At 36.7% G+C, this 24,809-nt stretch overlaps 1 protein-coding gene across 5 annotated transcripts in view; it reads right to left on the bottom strand.

The window, feature by feature from the left end:
- pcdh7b (protocadherin 7b) overlaps positions 1–24,809 on the bottom strand; it is a 131,431-nt gene that overhangs the window by 53,766 nt on the left and 52,856 nt on the right. For 2 of the 5 annotated variants that reach the window (XM_051900368.1, XM_051900372.1), the window contains exon 2: positions 8,539–8,755. The exons of 2 other annotated variants lie outside the window; for them this stretch is intronic. In XM_051900368.1, the coding sequence (XP_051756328.1) occupies positions 8,539–8,755 (217 nt within the window). The remainder of the gene's footprint in view (positions 1–8,538; positions 8,756–24,809) is intronic. One more of the 5 variants, XM_051900369.1, reaches the window with a different exon arrangement.

Below are 24,809 nucleotides of genomic sequence, written 5' to 3' on the forward strand. Positions count from 1 at the left end.
CTCCAATCTCTCTCTCTCTCTCTCTCCCTCCATTCTCGCTTTATCATGCTTAATTTCCAGCTCGGTAATTAAGCTGATCCGATACCTGATGTGATTGCAGGTACTTCAAAGTCTTGCCACAAAGTGATGGTGAGCGTCTCATTTATTTGAAAGGTCTTGCGGCCATCTCCGCTAATGCCTGCTTTGGATTTTAATAAGAGCACTCAAAGAAACAGCCTTCAACAATTATCCTAATGTTCCCGAGAACTTAAAAATAGCAGTAAATAAAATGCATTTGACCAGAGAGAGTAAGAGAAATGTTTTTAAATGTTACCATCAAGCTTTTTCCAGTAAAATACTTTGCATTTTAATTCAAACAAATATACACAACTATTCTCCACACAGCTCTGTATACTGTAGGTTAAAAGTACTTTTTGACATGAAAGAGTTGCATAATTTTATAACGGGGATATAGAATTCTCTATATTTTGGCTGCAGTACAGATAAAACACCAAAGCTTCGATGTTGTGAGGCTATTGTGCGATTCTTTTTAACAAGCCTTAGAATACTGAATATGTATTCCAAGGCTTGTCAAGCCTTAGAGCTTGGGAGTCTTTCAACAAGCTCAGCAAATGTCTGACTCATTATTCCCCTGGGTTATTTCCTGGGAATTCTTGGAACGATTGGCTGTGACAACAGGACATCAAAAGGTAAGAAACTAAATGCTGCAAATTCCAAAGGTTAGCACTGTCAATCAAATATACCGAAAAACATGCAAACTTAACGCATAACGTGATAAGTAATAAGTCTCTGTCCACTAAAAAATAGTTTTACTGAAACTAAAACTAATTGGCTTGGTTTATCCAAAAAGCAAAATCTAACCAATAGTACTGTTCAACCCCTTTAATCAAGCAAACTAAATTAGCAGTCTTAAACCGGAACACTGTTGACTCGCTGTTGACAAAAAACATTACATGCCTTGAACATTTATTTCCTCGTGGCTTGGTTAAACTCCCTCTCACCCTTTGAACTTAAAAATTAGGATTATTTGAGATAACGAAAGACACATTCCTGAGGTGCAACATTGTGGATGATTTGGCTGTTGGAACAAAGGAGTCACAAATCAAAGGCCAAAGTGAGCCAGTTTTTTTTTTTTTTTTTTTTTACCTTAGAGGGCAGCTCAGTTGTAGACATCAGGAATGCCTCTATAATTGCAGAGCTTCTAAATTGTTTAGTGTTTTGTGTTCGGGAAGTGTCTACCTGTTCACAAAAGCCAGGTGACGCACAAACACTTGGCAGGAAATGCAAGTGAATTACTGCTTGTTTAGTGAAGACTTTTTACAGGTCTAGTATGGCACTATGCCTGAACAATACTTGCCACTTCACTGAACTCCCAAAGCCTGAACTTCACACACGCTAGCGGGGAGAGCTTGTTTTTGTTTAAAACTGATTAAGAAAATCTCCACGTTTTCACCTCCTAGCGCTAAACGTCCTCACAGTCTTATCCAAAAGCAACTGGAAGATGAATTGCTGAGTGAAGTAAAATTTGACATGGTTACACAATTCAAACCACTAACTAACCGGAAAGACCTGTTTTTTACCCAGAGACGATTATCTACAATACAACCGCTCAGCCAATTGCACTTTTCCTGCTTGTGGAAGGAATGGATAGGAATGTTTGAATAATGGTCGGAACACAATTTAGTATTTGTGCTTTGGGTGTTAATAATCCTGTGCAATGTTCTGTGACTGTTTTTCAGTAAGACAGAATACACAAGTGTACAGTATATTTTAGCAAATAAGATCAACCGCAAAACACGTCACATGCGCACACTCTACCTTACAAGTGTAGCAACCTGCCTATAATCCTGAACCTGATTCCAATTTTCTGATAAAGAAGAGCTCTTTTAACTCTTTAGCGCAGTGTGACTATAACAAATGACCTTGAGTCTCAGGCCTGCCGACGTGACATTTGTACAACACATTCACCGCAGCAACCCACTTCCAGTGTCTTAAACTATCCGAAGCCACAAAGTCCAAACTAAAATTTAGCAAAGGTTACACACAAACTTTCTAATGAATGCAAATGCCAGTAAAGGTGGCCTGTGATGCTTGTCATTACTTTAGTGATCTCTCTCTCTCCCTACAATTATCGGCCTCGCTTGAATTCTGGTGAAATAAAAAATTAGGTTTATTGGATTGAGGCTCTACTGAGCTCTTGAAATATGAATAGCTTTAATTAAAAGCGACTGGCATTGCCATCTGGCCCTCTGTATCCGGCTTCTCTAATGAAGTGAGTGTACGCGCAGTGTTTATTTATTTATTTATCTGTTTGTTTGCTAATGGCCAAGTTGCTAAGACAAACTTGAGAGGTACAAGTAAATTCTACAGTTAACACATTTTATTTTTTAGTGCAACAAGCAAGTTTGTTCAGTATCTATTAAGTTGCTGCAAATGGTTGTTCTTGGTCCATAGAAAAATGGTTGGAGGTTCTTGCTGATGACAAAATTAGCAATCTTTCCTCTTTTGCTATGCAATTTACCCATTAATCTCTATCAATACATATATATGCAGTACTAATCACATATTTAAAGTCCCCCTGAAATCAAAATGTAAGTTCTTTAGCTTCTGGTATGAATATGTTAGCCTTATGTTAGTTATGAATAAACTGGTGTGTTCCAAAACAATGACAAAATTCGCATTTAGGAGATATAAGCATTCAAAACTTACAGTCTCTCCGCTAAAATGGATCACGGATTTTCATGACATTACCTCAGACTTCAGCTTCTCATCAAATCTTCTGTCCAATCAAATGCTCTCTAGAATCTGAAGTCCTGCCCCCTCCTACACTATAAACAGACGCTGACGCTGCGGCTGAAATCGGTCATTTGTTCACACATTTACTAGTTTCTATATAGTGAGTCGCCACAGTCAACAAAACGTTCTGACACATTTGAATTCTACAAACAATGCTATATTTTAAAGCAATATGGAGGAGAAACAGTTTATGAGGAAAATTGGGTTTTATGAGCTCAATGGCCCTGGCCGAACTGTGATCTAGGCAAAATGCTATTGGCTATTTTGAACAAAGGGGAGGAGCTTCTAGATATATCCCTCCCTGTCTTCCTGTTTCATTGGAAATTACGTCAACACAGTGAATAAAGCTGTGCGTTCCAAGGCACTTCAGTGGGCCTTTAAGGGGGAAAAAAGTCCATGGAAAAATGGAAAAGGCACTAGTATTTTCAGCCAGGACATTATCCAGTAAGTTTACAGACATTTACTTTAAAGCTAAAACACAATACAATGAAAAAGTTAATTCAAAATACAGGCAAAACACCTGTGATAAATCAATATGTAAAATTTGGTAATTTGGTAAATTTGTAAAATTTAACTATAAATTATGCATAATTACATGCAATTAACCCTAAACCAAACCCTCATTCTAACCCTAAACCTATAGCAAGTACATGAAGTTAATTATCAGTACTTAAATGTATAATTACACTGTAATACTGACACCTTTAAATAAAGTGTAACCTAGGGCTGGGCGATTTTTCCGTTTTTTTTTTTTTTTCGATTAATTCTAATTTAATGTTTTGGCTCGATTTTATTATTTTTAAATCGAGAAATCGCGATTTTGAATAAAAATGTTAGCAAACGTTACAATTAGACATTGACAATACAGCAATGATAACCATTAAGAGAAGAAAATGATCCGAACTGAAAGGTGTTGTTATTTTCTGTTTTTACAAAGCATTTGCTGTTAATAATAGCCTATTACTGGTGTTATTTATTGCTATTACTTTGTGGCTAAGAAATATTTAGCATTTTTCTTATTTTAAATTATTTCTGAGTATATAGGATGTTTAAGATAAGTTTGTCATATTTAATGCATATTTTCTGCAAAGATATTTAACAAATAACAAGTCATTTGTTTTACATTTACACCATGTTGATCACTTCAGGTGTGGTGCACTTGAAATAGAACTTTAACCAGATGGTTAATAAAGATAATGTTACTTGAATCATATTGTAGTTAAGTTTTTAAGTTGACTAGTTAAATAAAAAATCGAAATCGTGAATCAGCCAATTGTTCTGAAAAAATCTAGATTTTATTTTTTTGCTAAATCGCCCAGCCCTAGTGTAACCTAAAATTTCTTCATATTTAGTACATTGTATTTTTACTTACTTTTCTAAGACAAACACACTACAGAACTAAAAAGTATATATCAAACTAATCCTATAAAATCTGCTTTATCTAAATCCGGAACCCTGAAATTGAATTCTGTCATTTGTATCGATTCATAAACAGGTCTGAAGTGATCATTTCAGTTCCCATTGTCTCCACTTGCACTAATATTGGGCTCTACTGATCCAAGACCAGCTGTTGATTATATTCAGCTAGATCACTATTCTTGCTTTGAGACACATTATACACCCAGTATCTGTCTGCAGTCATGATAAGATTACAGAAACACTTAAAGCCTTACAAGCACACTCCAGAGACAGACGTCTCCAGGGTTCAAACGGTGGTCAGAGATTTTTGCAGTGTTCCCCTAGAGGAAGGATATCTTTATCATTGGCAAATGCTTCAGCGGAGCTCCACTGTTTTAAAGAGAAATACAACCTTGTCTGTCTATCTGTTTGTCTATCTAGCATAATGAAACTACATAGTTAGATAATAACATCTAAATAATGATGTCAGAAAGCAGAAAAAGCCTTTAGGGAGAAGAGACGCAAGTCCCGCAGTTCAGCACAGGTGAGTGAAGAGAGCGAGAAGGAAGAGATAAGTAGCGAGGAGTAGAGCAAATGTATTGACTGGAAGATCATCGATTGACAACGAGCAAGTCGAAGAGCAGGATTTTTCCTGAAAGTCAGTCTCTCTCCCTCTCTCTCTCTCTCTCTCACAGGTACATTCATGTGCACATTAAAGAAGGAAATATCTAATCGTTATTTACTGTCGATATGCTATATGTTTGTTGATCTTGCCCCGACATTTGTTTTTGCATGAGAGAGAGAGAGAGAGAGAGATTGAAGAAGAGCTGGAGAGAGAGAGAGAGATCGTGTGTGTTTTGGAAAACCCATCTTCACAGCAGGGCTTCTTCATTAGGGGGACGCCCAGTTCCTGCCATGACCTTAATCCCAAAACAAACAAACACACTAACAACAAAAACCTCACCAGGATCCCAATCACACACATCCTTCACAAGCATAATGACCACAATTACAGACCTTCAGTGATTCCTTCTTTCAAGTGATGGCATTTTGCCCATCTGTTAACTGCAGGGGTGTGTGCATGTGTGTGTGTGTGTGTGTCTATGTATGGTCTCCCATCCATATTTTAATTGACTCCAGGTTATCAGAGCTGTAATACAGCATTAGGGAAGCAGTACTGTGAGAGGCAATGACTGCCATTTAACTTACTTAATTAAATGCTTTCTATGAGAAGGACACTGAGAATGTTACCCTTTCAACATGGAAAAACCCGCAACATTCTTGTCTTGTTGTGCTACAGACGGAGCAAGACGGCCTTGTTTCATTTTCTTACAAAAGATGATTAAACAGCTCTCAGTGCTTCAACTAAGCTAGAAAAAAGTGACTTTTTTTCAAACAAGCAAAACAAAGATGTTTGCTTTCCATAGATGATACAAACTTTTTAGTTAAAAAACTTTTTTTTTTTTTTAATTTAAAAATGTAATTTTAAAATGAAATTTATAATTTAATGAGGGTTTTTTTTTTCTTCCTTTCCTATAACATATGTGCATATCACATGAAACCCTAGATGCATATTCTTTTAAAAATAAATTTTGACAATGAATATGAACTTTAAGGAGAGTTATTTAATTATTCAATTTAATTAGATTATGTATTTGCGTGTGTAATTCAGGTTTCCATCACCCTAATAAACATAGGCGAATGTAAATCCCTGGATGGATGAAAGCATCTGTCAAAGGACAACTTCCTTTATAAATATGAATTTGATCATGAACATGATATTTAAAAATGCCTTTATGCAAATACACATTAAGATTAGAGATAGGACATAATAATAACTAGGTGTATTAATATAAAGTATTACATCACATTAGATCTCCTTAAATTAAGTAATTTCTCAAAAGAAATGACATGACATGACCCACGTATGTATTTTTAGCATACTTTTTTGTATTTTTGTTTTCTGTATATTTTTAAAGGGAATTGAAAGGTAAATACCTCCAAATCACACTCAAGAGGTGTGATCACACAAGAGTGAGTTTGGATGTTGTCTAAGTCCCCTGAGAGAGCATTAAAAGCATTAAACGAACCTAACACCTACCCAAAAGACTCTGTCAAAGCGGAACTAACCCACAGCATGCCTAAGCCAATTATAGACCCCAAACACACACACACACATACGCTCAGGACATCTCTGTCATGAAAGAGACATTGACTGCGACTTTGCTGGGTTGCAAGTGTGACCGGCTGTATTTGAGTGTATATAAGTCTCTGTGTGTGATGTTTGATAATGCATGTGCTCAGCAGAGCACATCAGCTTTGAAAATTTCCAGCATCAACTTCTAACTGCATTGAATGCATAAGCTATTGTACTAATGTTCACTTTCGCTCAGTTCTAAGCCGAACATAGTCTCCTGACTTTGCTATTTTCTCCATAACACTCCCTCTCTAAACCCCCCTCACACACACACACACACACACACACACACACACTGATTCTCCTAAAGATTGGGAGCAGCAGGGTGAGGCATCTCTTTTATTTATCAGAAAGTGATTCATCTGTTTGTTTGTATCTGCCCTTGAAAGATCTTACAAGAAAGATAGAATGGAACAGGGAAAAAGGAGAGACGTGAGGTGGCACGAAAGAATGAAAATGGGAGAGAAGACTGACAGAATGAGAGCTGGATGAGAAGAGGAAAGGATCATTAAATGATTACTAATAAAACATCAGAGAAAATGTGTGTGCCTGTGTCTCTGTGCATTCATCCACCCAAATGGCCATGGCTTCATGGAACTTTAGCGTTTGAGACCGAATAAATACAATGATAGCACAATCTGATACATCGTTAACTTCCCTAATCTTAGAAATATCTTTTGATAATATAAAATATATAAGCTATGCATGTCACAAATGAGTAAGAACCACTATAAACAGCTTTTCTATACCTGTCAGCATACATTTCCTTAATTTTCTCTCCAACAGAGGGTCTGACTGATGGCCAAATTCACAGTTTTGATCTAATCAGCCTTGCATTGATCTCCTAGTGACCAATTACTTTTAGCTTAGTCTGAATTAGAGCCAGACTTTAATTGAGGCTAATTTGGCGCAGGCTTGTCTAAATACAAAAGGCTTTAGATCATACACAGCAAGTGGGCTAAAACAGCCTCCCGCTTTAATCTACATTTAGGCCAATATTCTCCCAGTTGAAAATCTAATTTTTCAGCAATTTACCCAGCCTAGCATGCATTTGTGAGGTTTTTAACTTTTGACCTTCTACAAACCATGAAGTTTTAGTGTCATATGACTGGTCTCAATGAGGTAACACAATACACAAAGCAAAATATGGACCTGATAACTTGACTCTAAGAGAAACACTCACTCCTGCTCTCCTAACATGTACTCTGATGAGCAAGCAGAACAGACATTCCACAGAAAATGGCACGCTGAGCTCACACAATACACACCTGTTGCTGATAAAGTATCAAATGTAGACAAGACAGCCCTTAATGTCCGACAACTGCTACCGAATACCGCCCCAACAGTGGCTCCATTGATAGACACCCAACATTGGTTGGCTGGTCATCAACAATGGAGGTAACTGTTGATCACAGAGAGCTTCTACAGAGGATAGGTAACTCAGCCACAATGAAACAAGATACATGCTCTTACTGTTCAAGCCCTTTCACCTGTTAAACTCCTACAATATAAAGAGTGTGATAGGCACAGCAGCATATCGAACTGACAGTGATTACTGAAAAATGGCCAAAATTACTCAAGCGAAAAGTGTTCCTGGAAATCAAATGTTTTTCTAACTCACCACAGCACAGGAAAAGCGAAGAAAATTATATATTTTTTTATCTATTTATTTGGTACACAATAAAACATCTTGTGAATTAATGTTTGTAAGATGAGCAATGTCTCCAATGAAGCAGCTTTGACTTCATCTGATGCTACAAGAAAATACAGTCAGCTGCCTGCTGAGTTTTCAGGTGAACTATTACGCTATACTACCTTAACTGACCTTAGCTCATACTGGAATAAACACAGCAAAATAAATAAAAATGACATATATATATAAATCTATATGAATGCTATTGAGCTGTTGATCCAGTCACACTAAACACTACAATCACAGTTAGCGTGCAAGACAACGCCTATTCAGTCCTTTCTATTCATATCTCCGTATAGACCAGCATCTGTAAAACTGTAGTGTCAGCGTAGCTGTGTGTAAGTGTGTGGCCTTTTGTGGGAATATCCCTATCTTGTTAACTGATGAGTAAGTCTCTTCTTATTTAGCTGTTTAGCTTAACTCTGACTTATCTTTTTTTTGTGTTTGCCCCTACCATTTTCCATATGCTCTGCCTCACCGACACTGCCATCGGGCGTAGTCCTCTCATAGGCGTCTTCGGGTAGAGGGAGGGCACCTAGTCTGGGGCCGGACGAGCTCTTGCTGCTGGGCGTCTCCGACTCCTCCAGGCCACTGTCGTAGCAGCTCTGCAGCGAGCCCTGGTGCGGGTCCTGGGGCTGGCTCACCACCGAGAAGGTCACTCGGCGGAACGGCTACAAGAGAAGAGATTGCTGGGGGTCACTGGACTGAAGAGGTCGAAGAAGAGAGGTTGATGGGTAGATTATTTTTTTTTGGGGGGGAGGGGGGGGGGGGGGGGGTGATTGGGATCAATCTCAGTTAAAGTACTTTTGCTGTAGCTCTAGTTAGATTAGCGCAATGCGCTACATGCTACAAAACGACACAAATATCAAATGGATTAATTGCTCTCTTTCTCTCTAAGTAGTAAATATATGTAGCTTGAAAGCAGTGTTCAGCAAGGGAAGCTAAAAAAAAATAAATAAACAAAACAATACTAATGAGCTGCACAGCACTTGTTTAATGGATTCTCACATGAACAAAAAAAATGTTAGGATAGTAAGTTCAATGCCCACAGGAGTAAGTACAGATGCCACACTTGGCATTATGGTTTAAATATAGCAGCGGAGGTCTGAAGGACATCAAAGTCTCCTTGTGTGGTTTACTTTATAGCAAAAACAGGACAAGAAGAGCAAGTATGGTCCCGATGGGAGATAGAATGGAACACATGGCTACAGGCTAATAAACAAGCGCATGGATCCACACACACACATTTTTCAAAGTAACTAAAGAACAAATAGGTGAAAGGATGCACATAGGAGTAATAAACTGGTACAGAGTGGCTCGTGTGAATTTGTGCTCTGCGCTCTGAATCTTTGATTTTCATTTCCTCTTCCTCTTGGGTTGTCTCAATTGAGGAATGGCACAAAAGACAGCGTGATCGGAGGAGATGACTGACAGCGAGCCGGGAAAGGAGACAAATTCTTTTGGTTTGTGCTGAGATGCAGCAAAAAAAGAGAGTAGGGTGACAAATTAAACTAGGAAGGACATGAAATCTACTCGACATGGTTCATTTCATTAAAGTGAACTAGATATTCATGAAATCAAGTGATGAACTCTCTATTTTTGCACTTGTTTTCTGCTGTTATCAAAGCAAAACGTCTTGCAACAGTGGGATACTGATACCCTTTAGGACTTTTTTAATCAGGAAAATGAATGTTGTCCTGATTTAACTGCTCTAGTAGAGGGAAGATGGGTTAAACAATATGAGGACTTTTTGTCCTTCATATCCCAATGAAATACACTGAGATAAGGGATACATAGCCTATGGTCTCTGAGCTAAATGAGTGGCGGAATAGAGCGAGAGAAAATGAGAGCACGAGAGAGAGAGAGGGAGATAGAGATAGAGAGAGAGCTGAAAGGTGGAAATTAAATTTTGATAATTTAACTAGCATTGGAGCCTTGTAATTAAACCATTGACTCTTCCTGTCTGGGTAAGTGAAAGCAAAGGGGAAAAAAAAGAGAAGACAATGGAGGAGAAGTGATCCCTCCACCCTCCCATCATTCTTTCTTTCTGTCTCACTCTCCAGCCTATTACTTACTCAAATTATCCTACGGTGATCATTGGAGCTGTTTAGTCTGTGTGTGCTGTGAGGTGAAACATAACTCAACACAATTCATCAGGCAGAAAACCCTGTGAAACAGTGACTACGACAGGAAACAGGACATTTCCCTAATTCAGCAATTTTCAAGGTTATTGTTGATCTGAAACTATATTTGAGCTGTCTTAACTGAAAGCAACCTTTTTCTAAGGCACATTTAAAAAAAGCTACTTAAATGTCCTAATTTAACTAAGGCCTACTCCTGGCTTAATCTAAGCCCTGTCTGTGAAACCAGGCCTCAGTTTTATAAAATATGTAACAGGGGTCCTTGCTCGCTCTCTCTATCCAAGAATATCTTGGTCTGAAAAAGGCTGAAGACCCCTGCTCTAAATAAATATAAACAGCAGTCAAATAAAACAATATATATATATATATATATATATATATATATATATATATATATTATTTATTTTTTTTCTAACCTCTGCAGCGAAAAGTTCGGCTGATGCATTAAATAGACACTAACAAAGCGGCAGCGTCTCTAAGTGTTTGCCTCTGGCCTTCTCCCCGCTGCCCCACTTCCTGTCACTGCACATTTTCTTTCAGGAATATTAAACAAGACGGAGCACCATCATTCACTCCTCTTTTTCTTTCCAACTCGCTGCCTTTCAGATTGAGTGGCCTAACACTCATCATTACTCCAAATTGTCCCTTTAATTTGACACGTCGCCATAATCTTGGCATTTGTATTCTGTCAGGTTAGTAAGGCCTGTGTTTCAATGTAAAGGAGTGCACACACATGCTCACACACAAATGGCTGTTCATCATCTTATGCATTTATAACGAACATAAATATGCACATATCCATGTGTTATTCATCTTTCTCAAAACATGCCCATGAACAAAATCTCTGTTTACAAAATTACTGTCATTCACTGATGACCATTCACTTGATACCAATACCTACAATATTCTGATAACATTAAGGAGACCGTTTGCACACACTTGGCATTAGTTCTTATGCTGCATTAATTTATTTATTTATCTCTCTCCCTCATTTCTCTGGCTAATGTAGAAATCTTGGCAATAAATCATGTTTCCATGTAATTACAATCAACATTCAACAAATGAATTGAAATAAATATTCATGGGCTAAAAATTTCACTTTGGATAGTCAAACATTTGTTGCATAATTAAATAGAAGCCCACAGGGGGTCTCGCTACTGCACTGAAATAACGGATCAAAATGATGTTTATGTATCAAAGCCCCATTCTCTCTCTCAGTCTCTCTCTACCTCCAAAATGAAATGGCTGCCTCTGCAGCTAAGTGTGACAGCAATCAAAGTCCCACGCTGAAGAGTTGAGGCTTAAATTACCCAGAAATGAACTGAACTTTAGATAAATTGGTTGAGTGTGGCATTATGCTTGGTGCAAATGTGATTTTCAAATATAAGAGTCAATGAATGTCAGGAAAGAAGAATGGCGAGATGGGAAAGTGGTTGGCCATGCAAAGATAGATGAATTGGTTTATTGATTAGGCATTGATTGGCTGGGCTTCCTTACCATAGAAGCAGCTTTATGAAGGACGGATTTAATTAAACCCTGCACGTATAAATGTATGTTCATCCTTTTGTGGCATTTGTCATCCCATGTAGGTTGGAAGTATGTACCCTTATGAGGTCCACATGGCTTTCATTTCTACTAGACACGTACCCGTTGTCATCATCTTTGCAAAAACTGATAAAATTTGGACATGGCTGATTGCATGTTGCTTGTGTGTGTGTGTGTGTATGTGTGTATGTGTGTGTGTGTATATATATATATATATATATATAGCTTGTGTTTGACAAATATGATAAATGAAGAGGGATATCTGAGGCAATGCACACTAAATATTAAATGTGCAGACATGGAAAATTAAGTGCTATTTAAATACAATACAACAAGAATACCTGTAATTTTAAGGGGGTTTCATCAGCGTAGGTGGAAATACTATTTTAATAAACCCAACAGAATACCCAGTGGATTTGCATTAATTTCAAAAGTAACTCTATTCTGTATACAAGCTCATTTTCTATCTCTTCAGACCTTTTTTTTTTCTTCCGTAGCATCTTAGTAGAAAGTGTGTGTATGTGTTTGTGTTTCTTGGGTGTATGTGGGTAGTGGAGTGACCTGTATCCATGAACCATGGAGAGCCGCGGTTATAGCCAAAAACACAAATTCTAAAGCCGCCTGTGTCTTTCTGCAATCAAGCAGACAAGAGAGGAAAGGAGAAGATGAAATGAAGGAAGGGAAAAAAAAAAAACACTGGATGAGATATGACAGACATGAAGAAAATGCTACTTGGGTGGTTAGTGTGGTGAATGTACTGGATGTTAATATTGTATAGAAGAATGTCATACAGTCACTGGTATCTAGACGTGATGGCCTGGTGATAGAACCTGTAATTAACCTCTGTTCAAATTTTCATAAGCACCCTGAGGGTGAACCATGTCTGATCAAGCCGCCACTGTACAAAACAGCCCAAGGGTAATGCTACTGTAGGTCAAAATAACCCATAAATCAGCTTTAGAATGAGCTTCAGGTTGTTTAAACCCAAATTCCCATAATGAGGTTAACAAAATTCAAGCCACAAGTGAGAGATAAGCATTCTGGGGTTCTGACTAGGAAGAACAATGTCTTTTTTCTTTGTTCTGAAAGACCTGTGATCTGGATATAACACACCAACCAGATGAATGTGATGCTGAATTCCGAACAAATGCTGATATAAATCCAGTTTCTATTCTGAGTATACTGAAAAAGTTTTAAGAGTTATAAGAAAAATAAGCTGGAACATTAGCCTTGGGAAAAAGTTAATGTTCATGTCTAAGCTATAGATCTCTTCTTACGGATCCCAAGAGATACACCTGTTGAAACATATTTCCCATGAACCTGATTTCCCACACCCATGGAAAAGTTCCCAGTAAAGTCAGTTATGTATTTGCAACAGTCAAATTTGTGAACTGTCAATTTTTTTTTTTTTCCCATAATTATATATATAGAGAGAAATTAAACTGTAAAAAGTGGCAACTTGCAGTACCTCAAGGAGCTATTTCTACCCCTTAATTTTGTTTTTGTAACCTAATGTGTTTAAGTCGATTCAGCTTTAATAAAATCAATTAATTTAGATGTTACCACATGAAGAAAAGACTTAATTTTTACACTGTTTTATTTTTTTAACCCTTTAAGAACGCCCGCGCTCTAATTTGCGTGTCTCTCTTTAAGAGCCAATAAAAACTGAACCCATATAGGTAGCACAAAAATTCTTTTTGCATACAAAACCAGAGACTCCCACATGCTCCTGTTGCATTGTTTTCACCCTCTAATGAGTCTGAGTAATATGTGTTTACAACAAAAACAGCACAGCCGCTAACTGAATACAAATAAGTAGATTTCATGTGCTCATAACTTCATGAAAAATTCACAGATCATAGAAAATGGCACATCATTATTTAAAGCAGATTCTCACAATTAAAATGAACTCAAAATCTACATAATATATTGCGTTGATCACAAGATATTACTCACGGAATGATGTAACATACTTGGCTAAAAACACATCTCTCATCTTTCCGGTATGCAGTGTGTATCCAATGTTCCCTGAACCATCCATGTTCGTTTTTCAACGTGGAATAACACAAAATAGATATCATTTTAAAGCATAGAAACTCAGCTTTTTAATGCATCTAAACATTTTGAAAAACTCCTAACGAGTGCTGAGAAGTGCCTCTAAACAGGAGTTTACCGTCCGTGGGTGCCATCTGGCAGCGAAAAAATGAATAACACTTTATTCAACTATACTTTATGCTATCACCACAAAATTTGAACCAGATGCAGCTCACATATAGGAGAGCATCACTAAAAAAGATTTTTCCTCCAATCTTATTGCCTTCCTGAATTATTCCATGTCAAATAAAAAAAAAAATGAAAAATTATTTTTAAAAATTATAGATATTTTTTGTCTTTTATCAGCGGTTTCTCAGCATGAAAATGTCCAAATGTAATGTAATTTATATTTTCTAAAAATTTAAAAAGTGTTCTATCAAATGATACCTACCTTTTGACTCTCCTTGCTAGGGTTTTGGAGTTATGAGTCTTTACTTTTGTGTATGTCGCTCAGAAAAAAAAAAAAAAAAAAAAACCTCTAAAAAAGCCTTCAGGTCTTAAAGGGTTAATCTGGTAGAAATATATTCTTAAGCAATTGCAGGTTACAACTTTTAAATTATTAAATTATAAATTATTTAAAATGACATGTTGCATTAAATAAATCTGATTTTAAAAAAAACAAAAAAACATACTTGTTCGAGTTTCAGAGTACTAATCCATGTACAAACCCTTACGGCTTCTACATGGACTTTCTGAATTTTCAAGATATTTTAAAATATTGATAAGAAAAAAAAAAAAAAAAAAAAAAAAGTTGCACACATCCTCTCAAGTCTAAAAGCGAGCGCAACACGTTAAGAAAGGAATGTGTCTCTGTGTTTAAAATACTAACAGAGCCCCTATTGAGGAGGTCAGGGAGTTTTGTTTATCCTGGAGCTTTGGGAGGCTCAGGTGTCTGCTTTGTCTTAAGGGATGACTGGCGCTGGTCAAGCTTCATTTCTTTTCAGCCTTCCTGCCTATGAGGACCTCCAGATGGGCTCTAGACCTCTTGAGACCTACTGGAGTTTAGCCAGGTCTGAGGTCTCTCTGGCAAGGCATATATCAACACACCTCACTGCAGGCGCTGAAAACTTCCAGGGCAGATCTTACCACCAGACCACTTCCCTCGGCTGAGCGTACTTTTGATATCTTACCCAAGACTGTTGTGTTTCAGTTGACCGGTCTTACTCTAAGAGCCCCCTGAACACATTCAAACTGAGCCACAGCAAACATTAAAGAGTTTAGCCACTTTTGAGGCTCTACTTTGATTGCACTCCACGTCGACAGGTATATACGAAGGGCTCTTTAATCACTTTTAACCCATCAACTGCACTCTTCATGGACAAGCCTCAAACTTAACTGATCATCACTTCAAGAGCATTCTTTTACAAAGAAATGTAAAGCTCTTAGATACTGAAGAGAGAGAAAAGAAAAAAAAAAACATTCACCCCTTTCTTTTCCTTTCTGTCTGAAGTTCTTCAGATAAAACCTTCAGAGTACATCTTGGTGTACGTCAGTTGGCTACCTTTCAATGTAATCCTTTTCGAAGGCACTGAGGCATGGATATCTCACCTGGCCTGATCATTCATTCATTCATCTATCCATTTTTTCTTGTCATCCACTCCACCTCACACTTTCAGCAACAGCATAGTGATGCATCACTTCTTGCCGTTCCAGTCCATTTCCTCTCAGGCCAACTTTGCTTTTCCGCATGCCAAGTGTTCCAGATGTTCGTGCCTTTGCCAAACAAAACACTGAGGATGTTAGTCACTGTAGTGAAATTAGCCGCCCTTGTTTATCAGCGTTCATACATTCTTAATCAAGAAGGCAGCATTTATATGTGGAGCAAAGAGACCGCTCATCAGAAGTTCTTTTGATCCTTGAATTTTTCTGTTATATATCCGCAAAGAAAGCACTGTTGCAGTGAGCATCTGTTTAAAAATTAAATTTTTGCTCTTGTTCTAGACGAAAATTGAGGTGCAGTGCTGCCTTGGTATCTTTAAGCCTCCTCAGGTACATCTTATTCCTTTTTTTAGGATTGTGGTATCCTAAAACTCTATAAAACTCTGTGATGTTGTTCCCAAAAGTCATGTTATCCCTATTATTGTCCTCATTTTGGAGAAAGGAGGAGTTGGACTGCATGAGTTCTTGAAAAAGTAAAAAAAAAAAAAAAGTTTGTCAACAGACCTTCCAGTTAAAACCTTTCTATACTCCACCTTTACATGTGCCTCATTAACATTTTAGAACTTTCATTAACATTCCTGACGAGAACTGAAAAGATGAAGGGAAAAAAGCACAGACAGATGGGAACCTCAAAACATTTCTCTATGCTCTTTTCTTAAAATCCTAGCTAAACTTTTAATTGCTCTTTAAGCGGCGGATTAAGCCAGAACATATTCCGAAGGGATGATGTGACGGCTTCAAAGGCTTAGCTGACCTCTGACCCTTGCTTCATGAGAAGGAACAATCCCTCCAGGGTACTGCTTCGCACTCCAGATCCCAAACATGCTCCTCTCATGTTTATTTTTAGAGAGTTTAATGATAAATAAACACCAGACATTTTACACAGGCACATTTTGTCTCAATTCATGATGGCACCCAAATAATAGATTTTGGATGCATTGTGTGCTTTTTGTTTTGGCTTTAAATTCAAAATGTGTTTTTCTCTATATCATGTTTTTTTAATCTCGTCCCCAATAAAGAATGAAAGGGATATGCAGTTTCCTGTTCTGGTGCCGAATATCTAACCTCATCGGGGCAAATCCATTATCATCGCCAGCAGAAATGGATTACGGTCTCAGGTATCCGTCAAACTTACAAAAATGCTTTCAGGTGCCTTTCCTAACAGGATAATGTAGGAAAGTTGAACTCCATTTCAACTTTGAAACATGCACACAAACAAACAAGCGCACACATCTAACTTTCAGACAGTCTGGCTTTGACTTACGTGATCACGTTACAAACAATTTCAGACGATCTCCTTCAGCTCAAAGGACACTATCTTCACGCTTCTTGTGTGTCCCCACATCCGTCAATCATTGGCCAATGACACTGCGCTACAAAAAAGTGTGCAGGACTCACTGTGGCTACGAGCAGTCAATCTGACAACTGACCCACAAATGTCACTAAGCGACAGGCGTAATCGCCACGGCTACAGTAGTCAAAGGTGACAGAGGCCTTAGAGTCAGCGAAAGCACAGGCTGTAAACAACCTGAGGGCGGACGGGATATCGTAACTCGGACCATGTGGTTTCCTGCCATGGAGGGAGCACACTCTTTCCTGAGCAAATATCTAGCAGCGTAATAAAAAATTCCACACAGTCTGAGTAGAGAAATGACAAAACGGAGTATGTGTTCACACCTCAGCTGGATTATGATTGACACATGACTGCTCTAACAAAGCACCGAGTGCTGTTCCCTGGCAGGCCGCATTATCTACATCATAAGCACTAGTCTATTAAATACATCTGCAAACAGTGAAGCTGTCAAGATGGCAAATAATGCATTACAGTGATACATCTTTTAGCGTTTTAGGGATTGTGAAAAATGTGCTGTTCAGAGAAAATATTTAACCTAAGGAGTGGAAATGTGAGAAGGAAAGAGGAAGAAACTGAGACAGATAGATATCATGGACGGCTACAGCATAGCTGGTGTTATTAAAGAGAAATATATACTGCGTATATACAGAAAATATATTGAAAAAGAAACAATGCTTATATATATATATATATATATATATATATATATATCTCACAGATGTTCTTTGTCATTTTAATCCTGTCTCAATCAAACATGTATGTGTTGTTCTCAAAATTAAAATTATGAAGCAAATTGTCTACAGTATTTTGGTTAAGTCTGGTGTCCTTTGAGAAATCTATTCCCGTCTGGATATAAATGTCTGCAATTGTGAATATTGTATTTTTACAACACTTCTGCTCATTTATTTAGACCTTTATTGAATACTATAAATTAGCATTTCTTGTTGCACTGGCTGGCGTACATAAAATGTTCATAAAAATAAAATAAAATTAATAAGAGGAGTTGATCGTGGATTGCACATAACGGCTACGGGATCAGATAGGGTAAGTACAGATAATATTGTCAAGTTAAAGATTTCTATTTCAAATAAATGCTGTTCTTTAGAACTTCCGGTAACACTTTATTTTAGGGTCTTTTAACTAGTTGCTTATCAGCACGCATATTACTAGAATATTGGCTGTTTATTAGTAATTATTAAGCACATATTAATGCCTTATTCTGCATGACCTTATTCTACATTCTTAATCCTACCCAATACCTAAACTTAACAAATACCTTACTAACTATTAATAAGCAGTAAATTAGGAGTTTATTGAGTAAAAAGTCGTAGTTAATAGTGAATACATGTTCCCTATTCTAAAGTGTTACCGAACTTCCTATTTATCAAATAATATATGCTCAAATGTATCACAGTTCACATTAAAATATTAGGCAGCACAAATGTCTTCAACTGTAATAAGAAATGATTCTTGAGCAGCATATTAGAATGATTTCTGAAAGATCATGTGACAATGAAGACTGGAGTAATGATGCTGAAAATTCACAAATTGCAATTATAATAATATTTCATAATAATACAGTTTTTACTGTATTTCTGATCAAATGAATGCAGTCTTGGTGAGCATAAGAAGCTTCTTTCACAAATGTATTATTTTAATGGGTTTTCATGATGCTAGCTTAGTAAAATCTAAAGAGATCACAATTCTGTTTGAATTCTAAACATCCTGTTACTGCAACTGGAATCCTGTTTAGAAAAATAATCTTGTCTGAACAGCGCTTATGACTGCCAGTTTAGTTTCAATAGTTTATAAGTCGCAATAGTAAGATATATCATCATCCAGAAACAATCAGATTAAGAAGAATCAAGCTATTCTCATCATGCAACATTTCATATACTCACTCCTCATGTTATTTTTCTGTAAATGTTTTTTTTTTTCTTTTTTTTTTTTTTTTCATTCTTTAGACAGCTCAAACGAGCAGTAAATGTATGCCATTAACAAGATGACTATCCAAATAAGCTCATTTGGGTTTCAAATCTCTACTGCACATATTTCTCTTCTGTTGTGTGTTCCTGTTTTGTTCTTTTATTCTCATGGTGCTAAACAAACAAACAAACAAACACATTTTGTACCCTGGCTTCTGTAAAAGAGCACATGACAATGTGTAAAGACAGAGACCGAAATGGTGGGAAAAAAAAAATGAGCGAGAGGAGGCTTGGCATAAAAGATTTACTATCCCTTTAAGAATAATTTTCGCCTAAGAGAATTTTCCCAAATGCTTTGTCAAATTTAAAGTCAGCACAAAATGGAAGTTGTAATAGTATTTTCTTCCCTATTGTGACGTATATCTGAGTTAAATGACTTCTTGAACAAGAAAAAAAAATGTAAGGCGGGACTTGATTGTGTCCACCGAGAATTGACTGGATCATTGTGGTTTTGCTATTGCTGTGATCTCACGTGAGTGACAGGTTTCCCGCACTCGCGCAAACGAACACGCTAATTTAACAATATTGTCCCCTCGTTACAAACCCCCACATATGCACATATGTTTCACGTTTTTCTAACCAGTTTTATTTTCTTTCCTTTACCTTTTTTCATTCACTTCATTTCCTGTGTAACAGAGGACCTTTCGGTGGACTGGAGCAAAAGAAGGCGTTTATCATGAATAAATCAATGTCAATGTGACAGAAAAGCAAAACTCCATTTCCGGGGGCTGTGGACACATTACTCAAAACATCCCTGCCGTGTCACCCTCAAACATACACACATACATACGCACACACGTTGTCATTGCGGCGTCCTTCATCAACTGACTCCCCTGTTTAGATAGAACGGGCCATTTGTGAGTCTCAGCCCAGGTCCAGAAGACAATTATGATAGCTGCGATTAAGAAAACAATTATTCCAGAGAAGTAATTATCCTCTAATGTTTGAACAAACAGAAGCAGAGAGAGAGAGAGAGAAAGAAAGAAAAAGCCCAGGGCCATGTGAGATTAGCCTGGTGTTCACACTGTGATGGTCATTACATACTGGGGTGGTGAAGAAGTGATCAAACTACTGATGTTACAACATAATACACACAAATTCAAGCTCATGCTCAAATATAAACAGCCTTCGAGTAGCGTGACTCAACACACACGGCTGTTCCCACACAATTACCTTTTTGCAAAAATATGCATATATTCCTAACAAACACCTCAAAGGTGCTATATTCTGTTCTTGTTGATAATTTTAATTGTCACATTTAAAAAAAAAAAAAAGGTGAGAGAGAAAAATGTATTGCATTTTTAAAGGATTAATTCACTTTAAAATGAAAATTCACCCTCAAGTTATCCTAGGTGTATATGACTTTCTTCTTTCAGATGAATACAATCGGAGTTATATTAATATTCACCCTGATGCTCCCAAGCTTTATAATGGCAGTGCACGGAAAAGACCTGTTTGAAACTCAGAAAAGTGCATCCATCCATCATAAACGTACTCCACATGGCTTTGCATACATCAATGTGAATGAACACGGAAATGTATCTGGGTTTGGCTCTTGTCCAGACAAATCCTGTGAGTTTCCCTTTGGCCCTGAGGCAAATTGAAAAGCATAACAAAAAAATAATATCATTTGAGTGCTAGTGGTGAAGTGGCTCCTTTTTACGGACAAGGTCAATTTCCTCTATGAGCAGTAATGAGAGTGTCTTTTTCTACAATCAACAGACTTCACACACTGAGTGCAGATTAATTATAGGTGAAGTGTGTGTTTTCTATCTTATGATATGTTCTTTTTTCCCAGTTCAATGTGCAGAAACGACAGTGTTAAAACTGTGGTGCTTTTTTGCAAATTTTGAGAGGTTCAACATGCCAACTCCTAGCTCAACCAATGGCATGAGTTTGAGGGCGGGATTACCTGTTTGGCCAAAAAATGGAAGATGGGAGTATTTTAAGTGACCTATTTACTTAGAAACATAAGGAACATAGTTTATTTTATTTTATTTTATTTTTATATTGCATTTTGTTCCACTATATATGCAATATAATAAAAGATTGTTTCAAAATTAAATTACTTTTTTTCTTCTAGAATTTCATTCTTTTAATGCGGATTTGTGTTGACTTTGTCCTCTAAATAATATTAAAATGAGTGTTGCTTTTAGACAACATATTTAGTAACAATTATTACTTTTATTATTTTTCTATATATTTTAAATTGTGTTTGCCAATATATACAGTATAAAACAAGATTTTTCCAAAATGCTATTAATCAGGGTTTTCTTTCTAAAATTTTGTTCTTATAATGAGAATTTTTGTCGAATTTATCAATGTGTTAACTAACATTAACTAATAATGAGCAATACATTTGTTAAATTATTTATTCATCTTTGTGAACATTAGTTAATAAAAATACAACTGTTCAATGTTTGTCCATGTTAGTTCACAGTGCATTAACTAATGTAAACAAATACAACTTTTGATTAAAATAATGTATTAGTAAATGTTGAAATGAAAACTAAGAACTAAGACTAATAAATGCTGAAGAAGTATTGTGCATTCTTAGTCCATGTTAACTAATGTAGCAAATGAAACCTTAATGTAAAGTGTTACCATTATTTTTATGATTCCATTTGTTAACACTACAGTTTGTCCCTCTTTCTAAATGTACTGCACGGCTGACAAGTAGCAAAGAAACTCTCGTATCATTGAGATATTGGATGTAAGTGAGGCTTCAGACGGCTTGGGCTTCTTTCAACAATTCCACTGGCCATAAAGACCCCAAAAATCTCATCTCCACTGCTCGCCTGTCTTCGTTCCTTTCAAACAGCCGTCTACAAGCCGGGCGAGATTTAGTTTCTCCAAAGATAGAAGGATAGCAGCTCCGCACATCAGCCTGCTTCAAAGGGAGGTGCTATCAGACCCTGCCATCGCCATGGCAATGAAGAAGATACCGATCCTAATCCCCATGTAAAAATGAAAACCTCCCGAGTGCCCGTGGGACTTCTTCGAGTACACTTCGCATTTCCGGCTCTCTCCCTCTTTCTACTCGCTCTTCTCTGTCTCTTTCCATCCGAGATCTAAGTCACTAAGATTAGAATGTACCTTAGCGAACTCTCGTTCGCTCTTTCTTTAATTGATATATTGGGAGTGAACATTTGTGTGGCTTTGGAGTTGTTGCTCTTAGAGGAAGCTGTCATTTTGTACCGATCTGGGATCAGCCTCCTCTCCAGGTAAACAAGATAAAACAGGTAACTGGAAGTCATACAGGGTGACTAGATTTGTATGAGTGGTAAATGTGTGACTTCCATGTTGTCATTGTGTTTGGTTGACTCAATAGCTCCTTGCCTGAGGGCTACGGAGAGTCAAACGTATTATTAGCAGCGTGAAAACATCCCTGGGGCCAGCTAAACAAATAAGACACACACGCGATACTGGAAAGATGAGAAAGACAAATGACAGAAAGGAAGAATTTCTAGATGAACTCTTAGAACTCTATAGAATTACAGAAGGGTGCAGGAGTGCCTATGATAGAAAAGGAAATATCTTTTAAAAACTTTAAAACGCATGTATCAGGTTGTTAGAAATGTACTCTGTGTTCTTGCTGGCATTAAATGGTTTTGGCACTTCAAATTATTTCAACATTTTGATTAATAAAGTTTTTTTTTTCTTTTAATTAGGGTTTTTTTCTTCATTATGATATCAGGTCAATTGTATCATGAATTTATGCCTCCCCAAAAAATATTAAAATTAGTTTAATTCAGAAAAAAAAAAAAAAAACCACTCATCACAGAATTACATATAGGGCTGCAAGTTGCAACTAATGATTATTTTGATAATCGATTAATCTGCTGATTATTTTTTTCTGATAAATCATATGAAAAATCCATTGTTTTTAAACAATGTTATTCCACATCCTGCCCAATGCTGTCCTCCAAACAATGTGCAATATAAAGCTTATGAAGCCTAGTGAATAGCTATGCTGTTCATGATGTGTATATATAATATAATAATATATAATAAAAACAAAAGCACAAAATGTTAACTTGCAAAAGGTATGAAGAACACACTCACTCACTTGTCTGAACATAGTAGGCCTAATTATATTACAATAATGGGCTATACCAACAATAGTGCCTTTACTGTTACCACTCTCATAAATATGATTATTTGTACACTTGGTTTCTAACTATATATCAACAAAATGTGATTTTAGTCAGAATTATCGCGCTCCTATTCTACCACGTGGCGTCTGTTTGACGCGCATGCGCTCACCGGCGCCCGTTCATTGAAGTCGGTGAAGTTTAAAAAGACTTGTTTGTTGTCAGAATATTCGAAATGCAAATGCTCTCTGGACTTTCTAACATTTACAGATAAGGATATAACCATAAAATGTAAGTTATGCACTGAAGAAAACAGAGGTCAGAGGCAGTAAACAACACGCATCTATCAAAGCACGAGAGGGCAAGACGCGGTAAACGCTTATGATTTTGTTTGAAGCGTATATCAATATAAGGCGTTTCGGACAACTTGGATAATGTACCTTTCCCGCAGCAGCTTACTCGGTGTCCTCTGCTATTTTCCATATGCGTTTTGTCCAGAGAAATGGGTTATTTACTACTGTAAAGCGATGACTGGCTGATGATTTCCGAGCACAGCACGCAGACGTGACTAATCGATTATCAAATCTGTTGATTATTTTCATTATGGATAATAATAGGTTTTTTTTTATTGATTAGTTGTTGCAGCCATAATTGCATAGTTAATGTATTTAAATCCGTAGATCCGTGAAAATAGCAATACTTTCAAATAAAACAAAACAACAGAAGATCCACACTTGCATGTGTCTTCTTGATAAATTAGTTTTGTTGTTGTTGTTTAATTCAAATAGCACATATGAATCATTCAAACGTTTTGGCAATCAGCCTTAATCAATAAATCATCGCAGTTTTAGAGAAAATGCAGTTATTTACAACTTTCAAAAATACAGTGTGTGTATATAGCCTATTTTTTTACTCATTATAATACTGTAAAGATAATTTTATTATTTATTTTAGTTAGTTCTTTATTTAATCAAATGTTTTATTTTAACCAAATTTATTTATTAATGATTTAATTTTATTTTTATTGTTAATAATTAATTAACTTTTTTTTTTTTTTTTTTCTAAACCTTTCCCCAATTTGAAAACCCTTGCTCTTGAATATATCACTCTACAAACATTGTAAATGCTGGATAGTGTTCATTCATTGGCTGAATCTAATCATAGTCTACCCATTAGACCTGATCATAGCCAGCTGCTCTATAGGCAACTGAGAGATCCAGCAGGTTGACAGGTTAATAGCTATATGTACGAGGACAACTAGGTTGATCAAATGACACAAGGGCCTTGCTGCCCAAGTAGACCGAAGACAGATACGGACAGAGATAGACAAAGAGAGAAAATGTTCCACCTGTTCACATGCCTCAGGTAATCACAATAAATTCTGTAACATGAGATGAAGAAACCAAGCGTCACATAGTGTGCAGAAACACACACTAACACATGTTTATGTCAGTGTTAAGCACAGGCCAGTGGTTTAGGTGATCATGCTTATGTTATATACTTATTGATCGAGGAAGACAATCTGAGGAAAACTGGTCTATGTTGGCCTGATATTATGAACTCCATGAGTGCAGGCAAATTTGTCTTATTTCAACTAATGAATTATTAAATGGCATATTTAAATTCATAAATTGTTTACCCTTAACACATTCCTTGAGGGATCTAAATTGAACTATCCAAATCAATGTCTGCATGAAAAATGTAACTAAAACATTTAATTGACCAATTGTGGTTTAAAAAAAAAAATAATTAAAAATGTGGCGTGTGTTCAGCTTGTGTGTTACGACACGCTTTGAACTTGACGAGCAGGTTTCTTTACCAGTTTAAACGCACCGACATTTACGCGCACACAC

This window comes from Ctenopharyngodon idella, chromosome 7 (assembly GCF_019924925.1).
Source record: "Ctenopharyngodon idella isolate HZGC_01 chromosome 7, HZGC01, whole genome shotgun sequence".
In the NCBI taxonomy this organism is placed as follows: domain Eukaryota; kingdom Metazoa; phylum Chordata; class Actinopteri; order Cypriniformes; family Xenocyprididae; genus Ctenopharyngodon; species Ctenopharyngodon idella.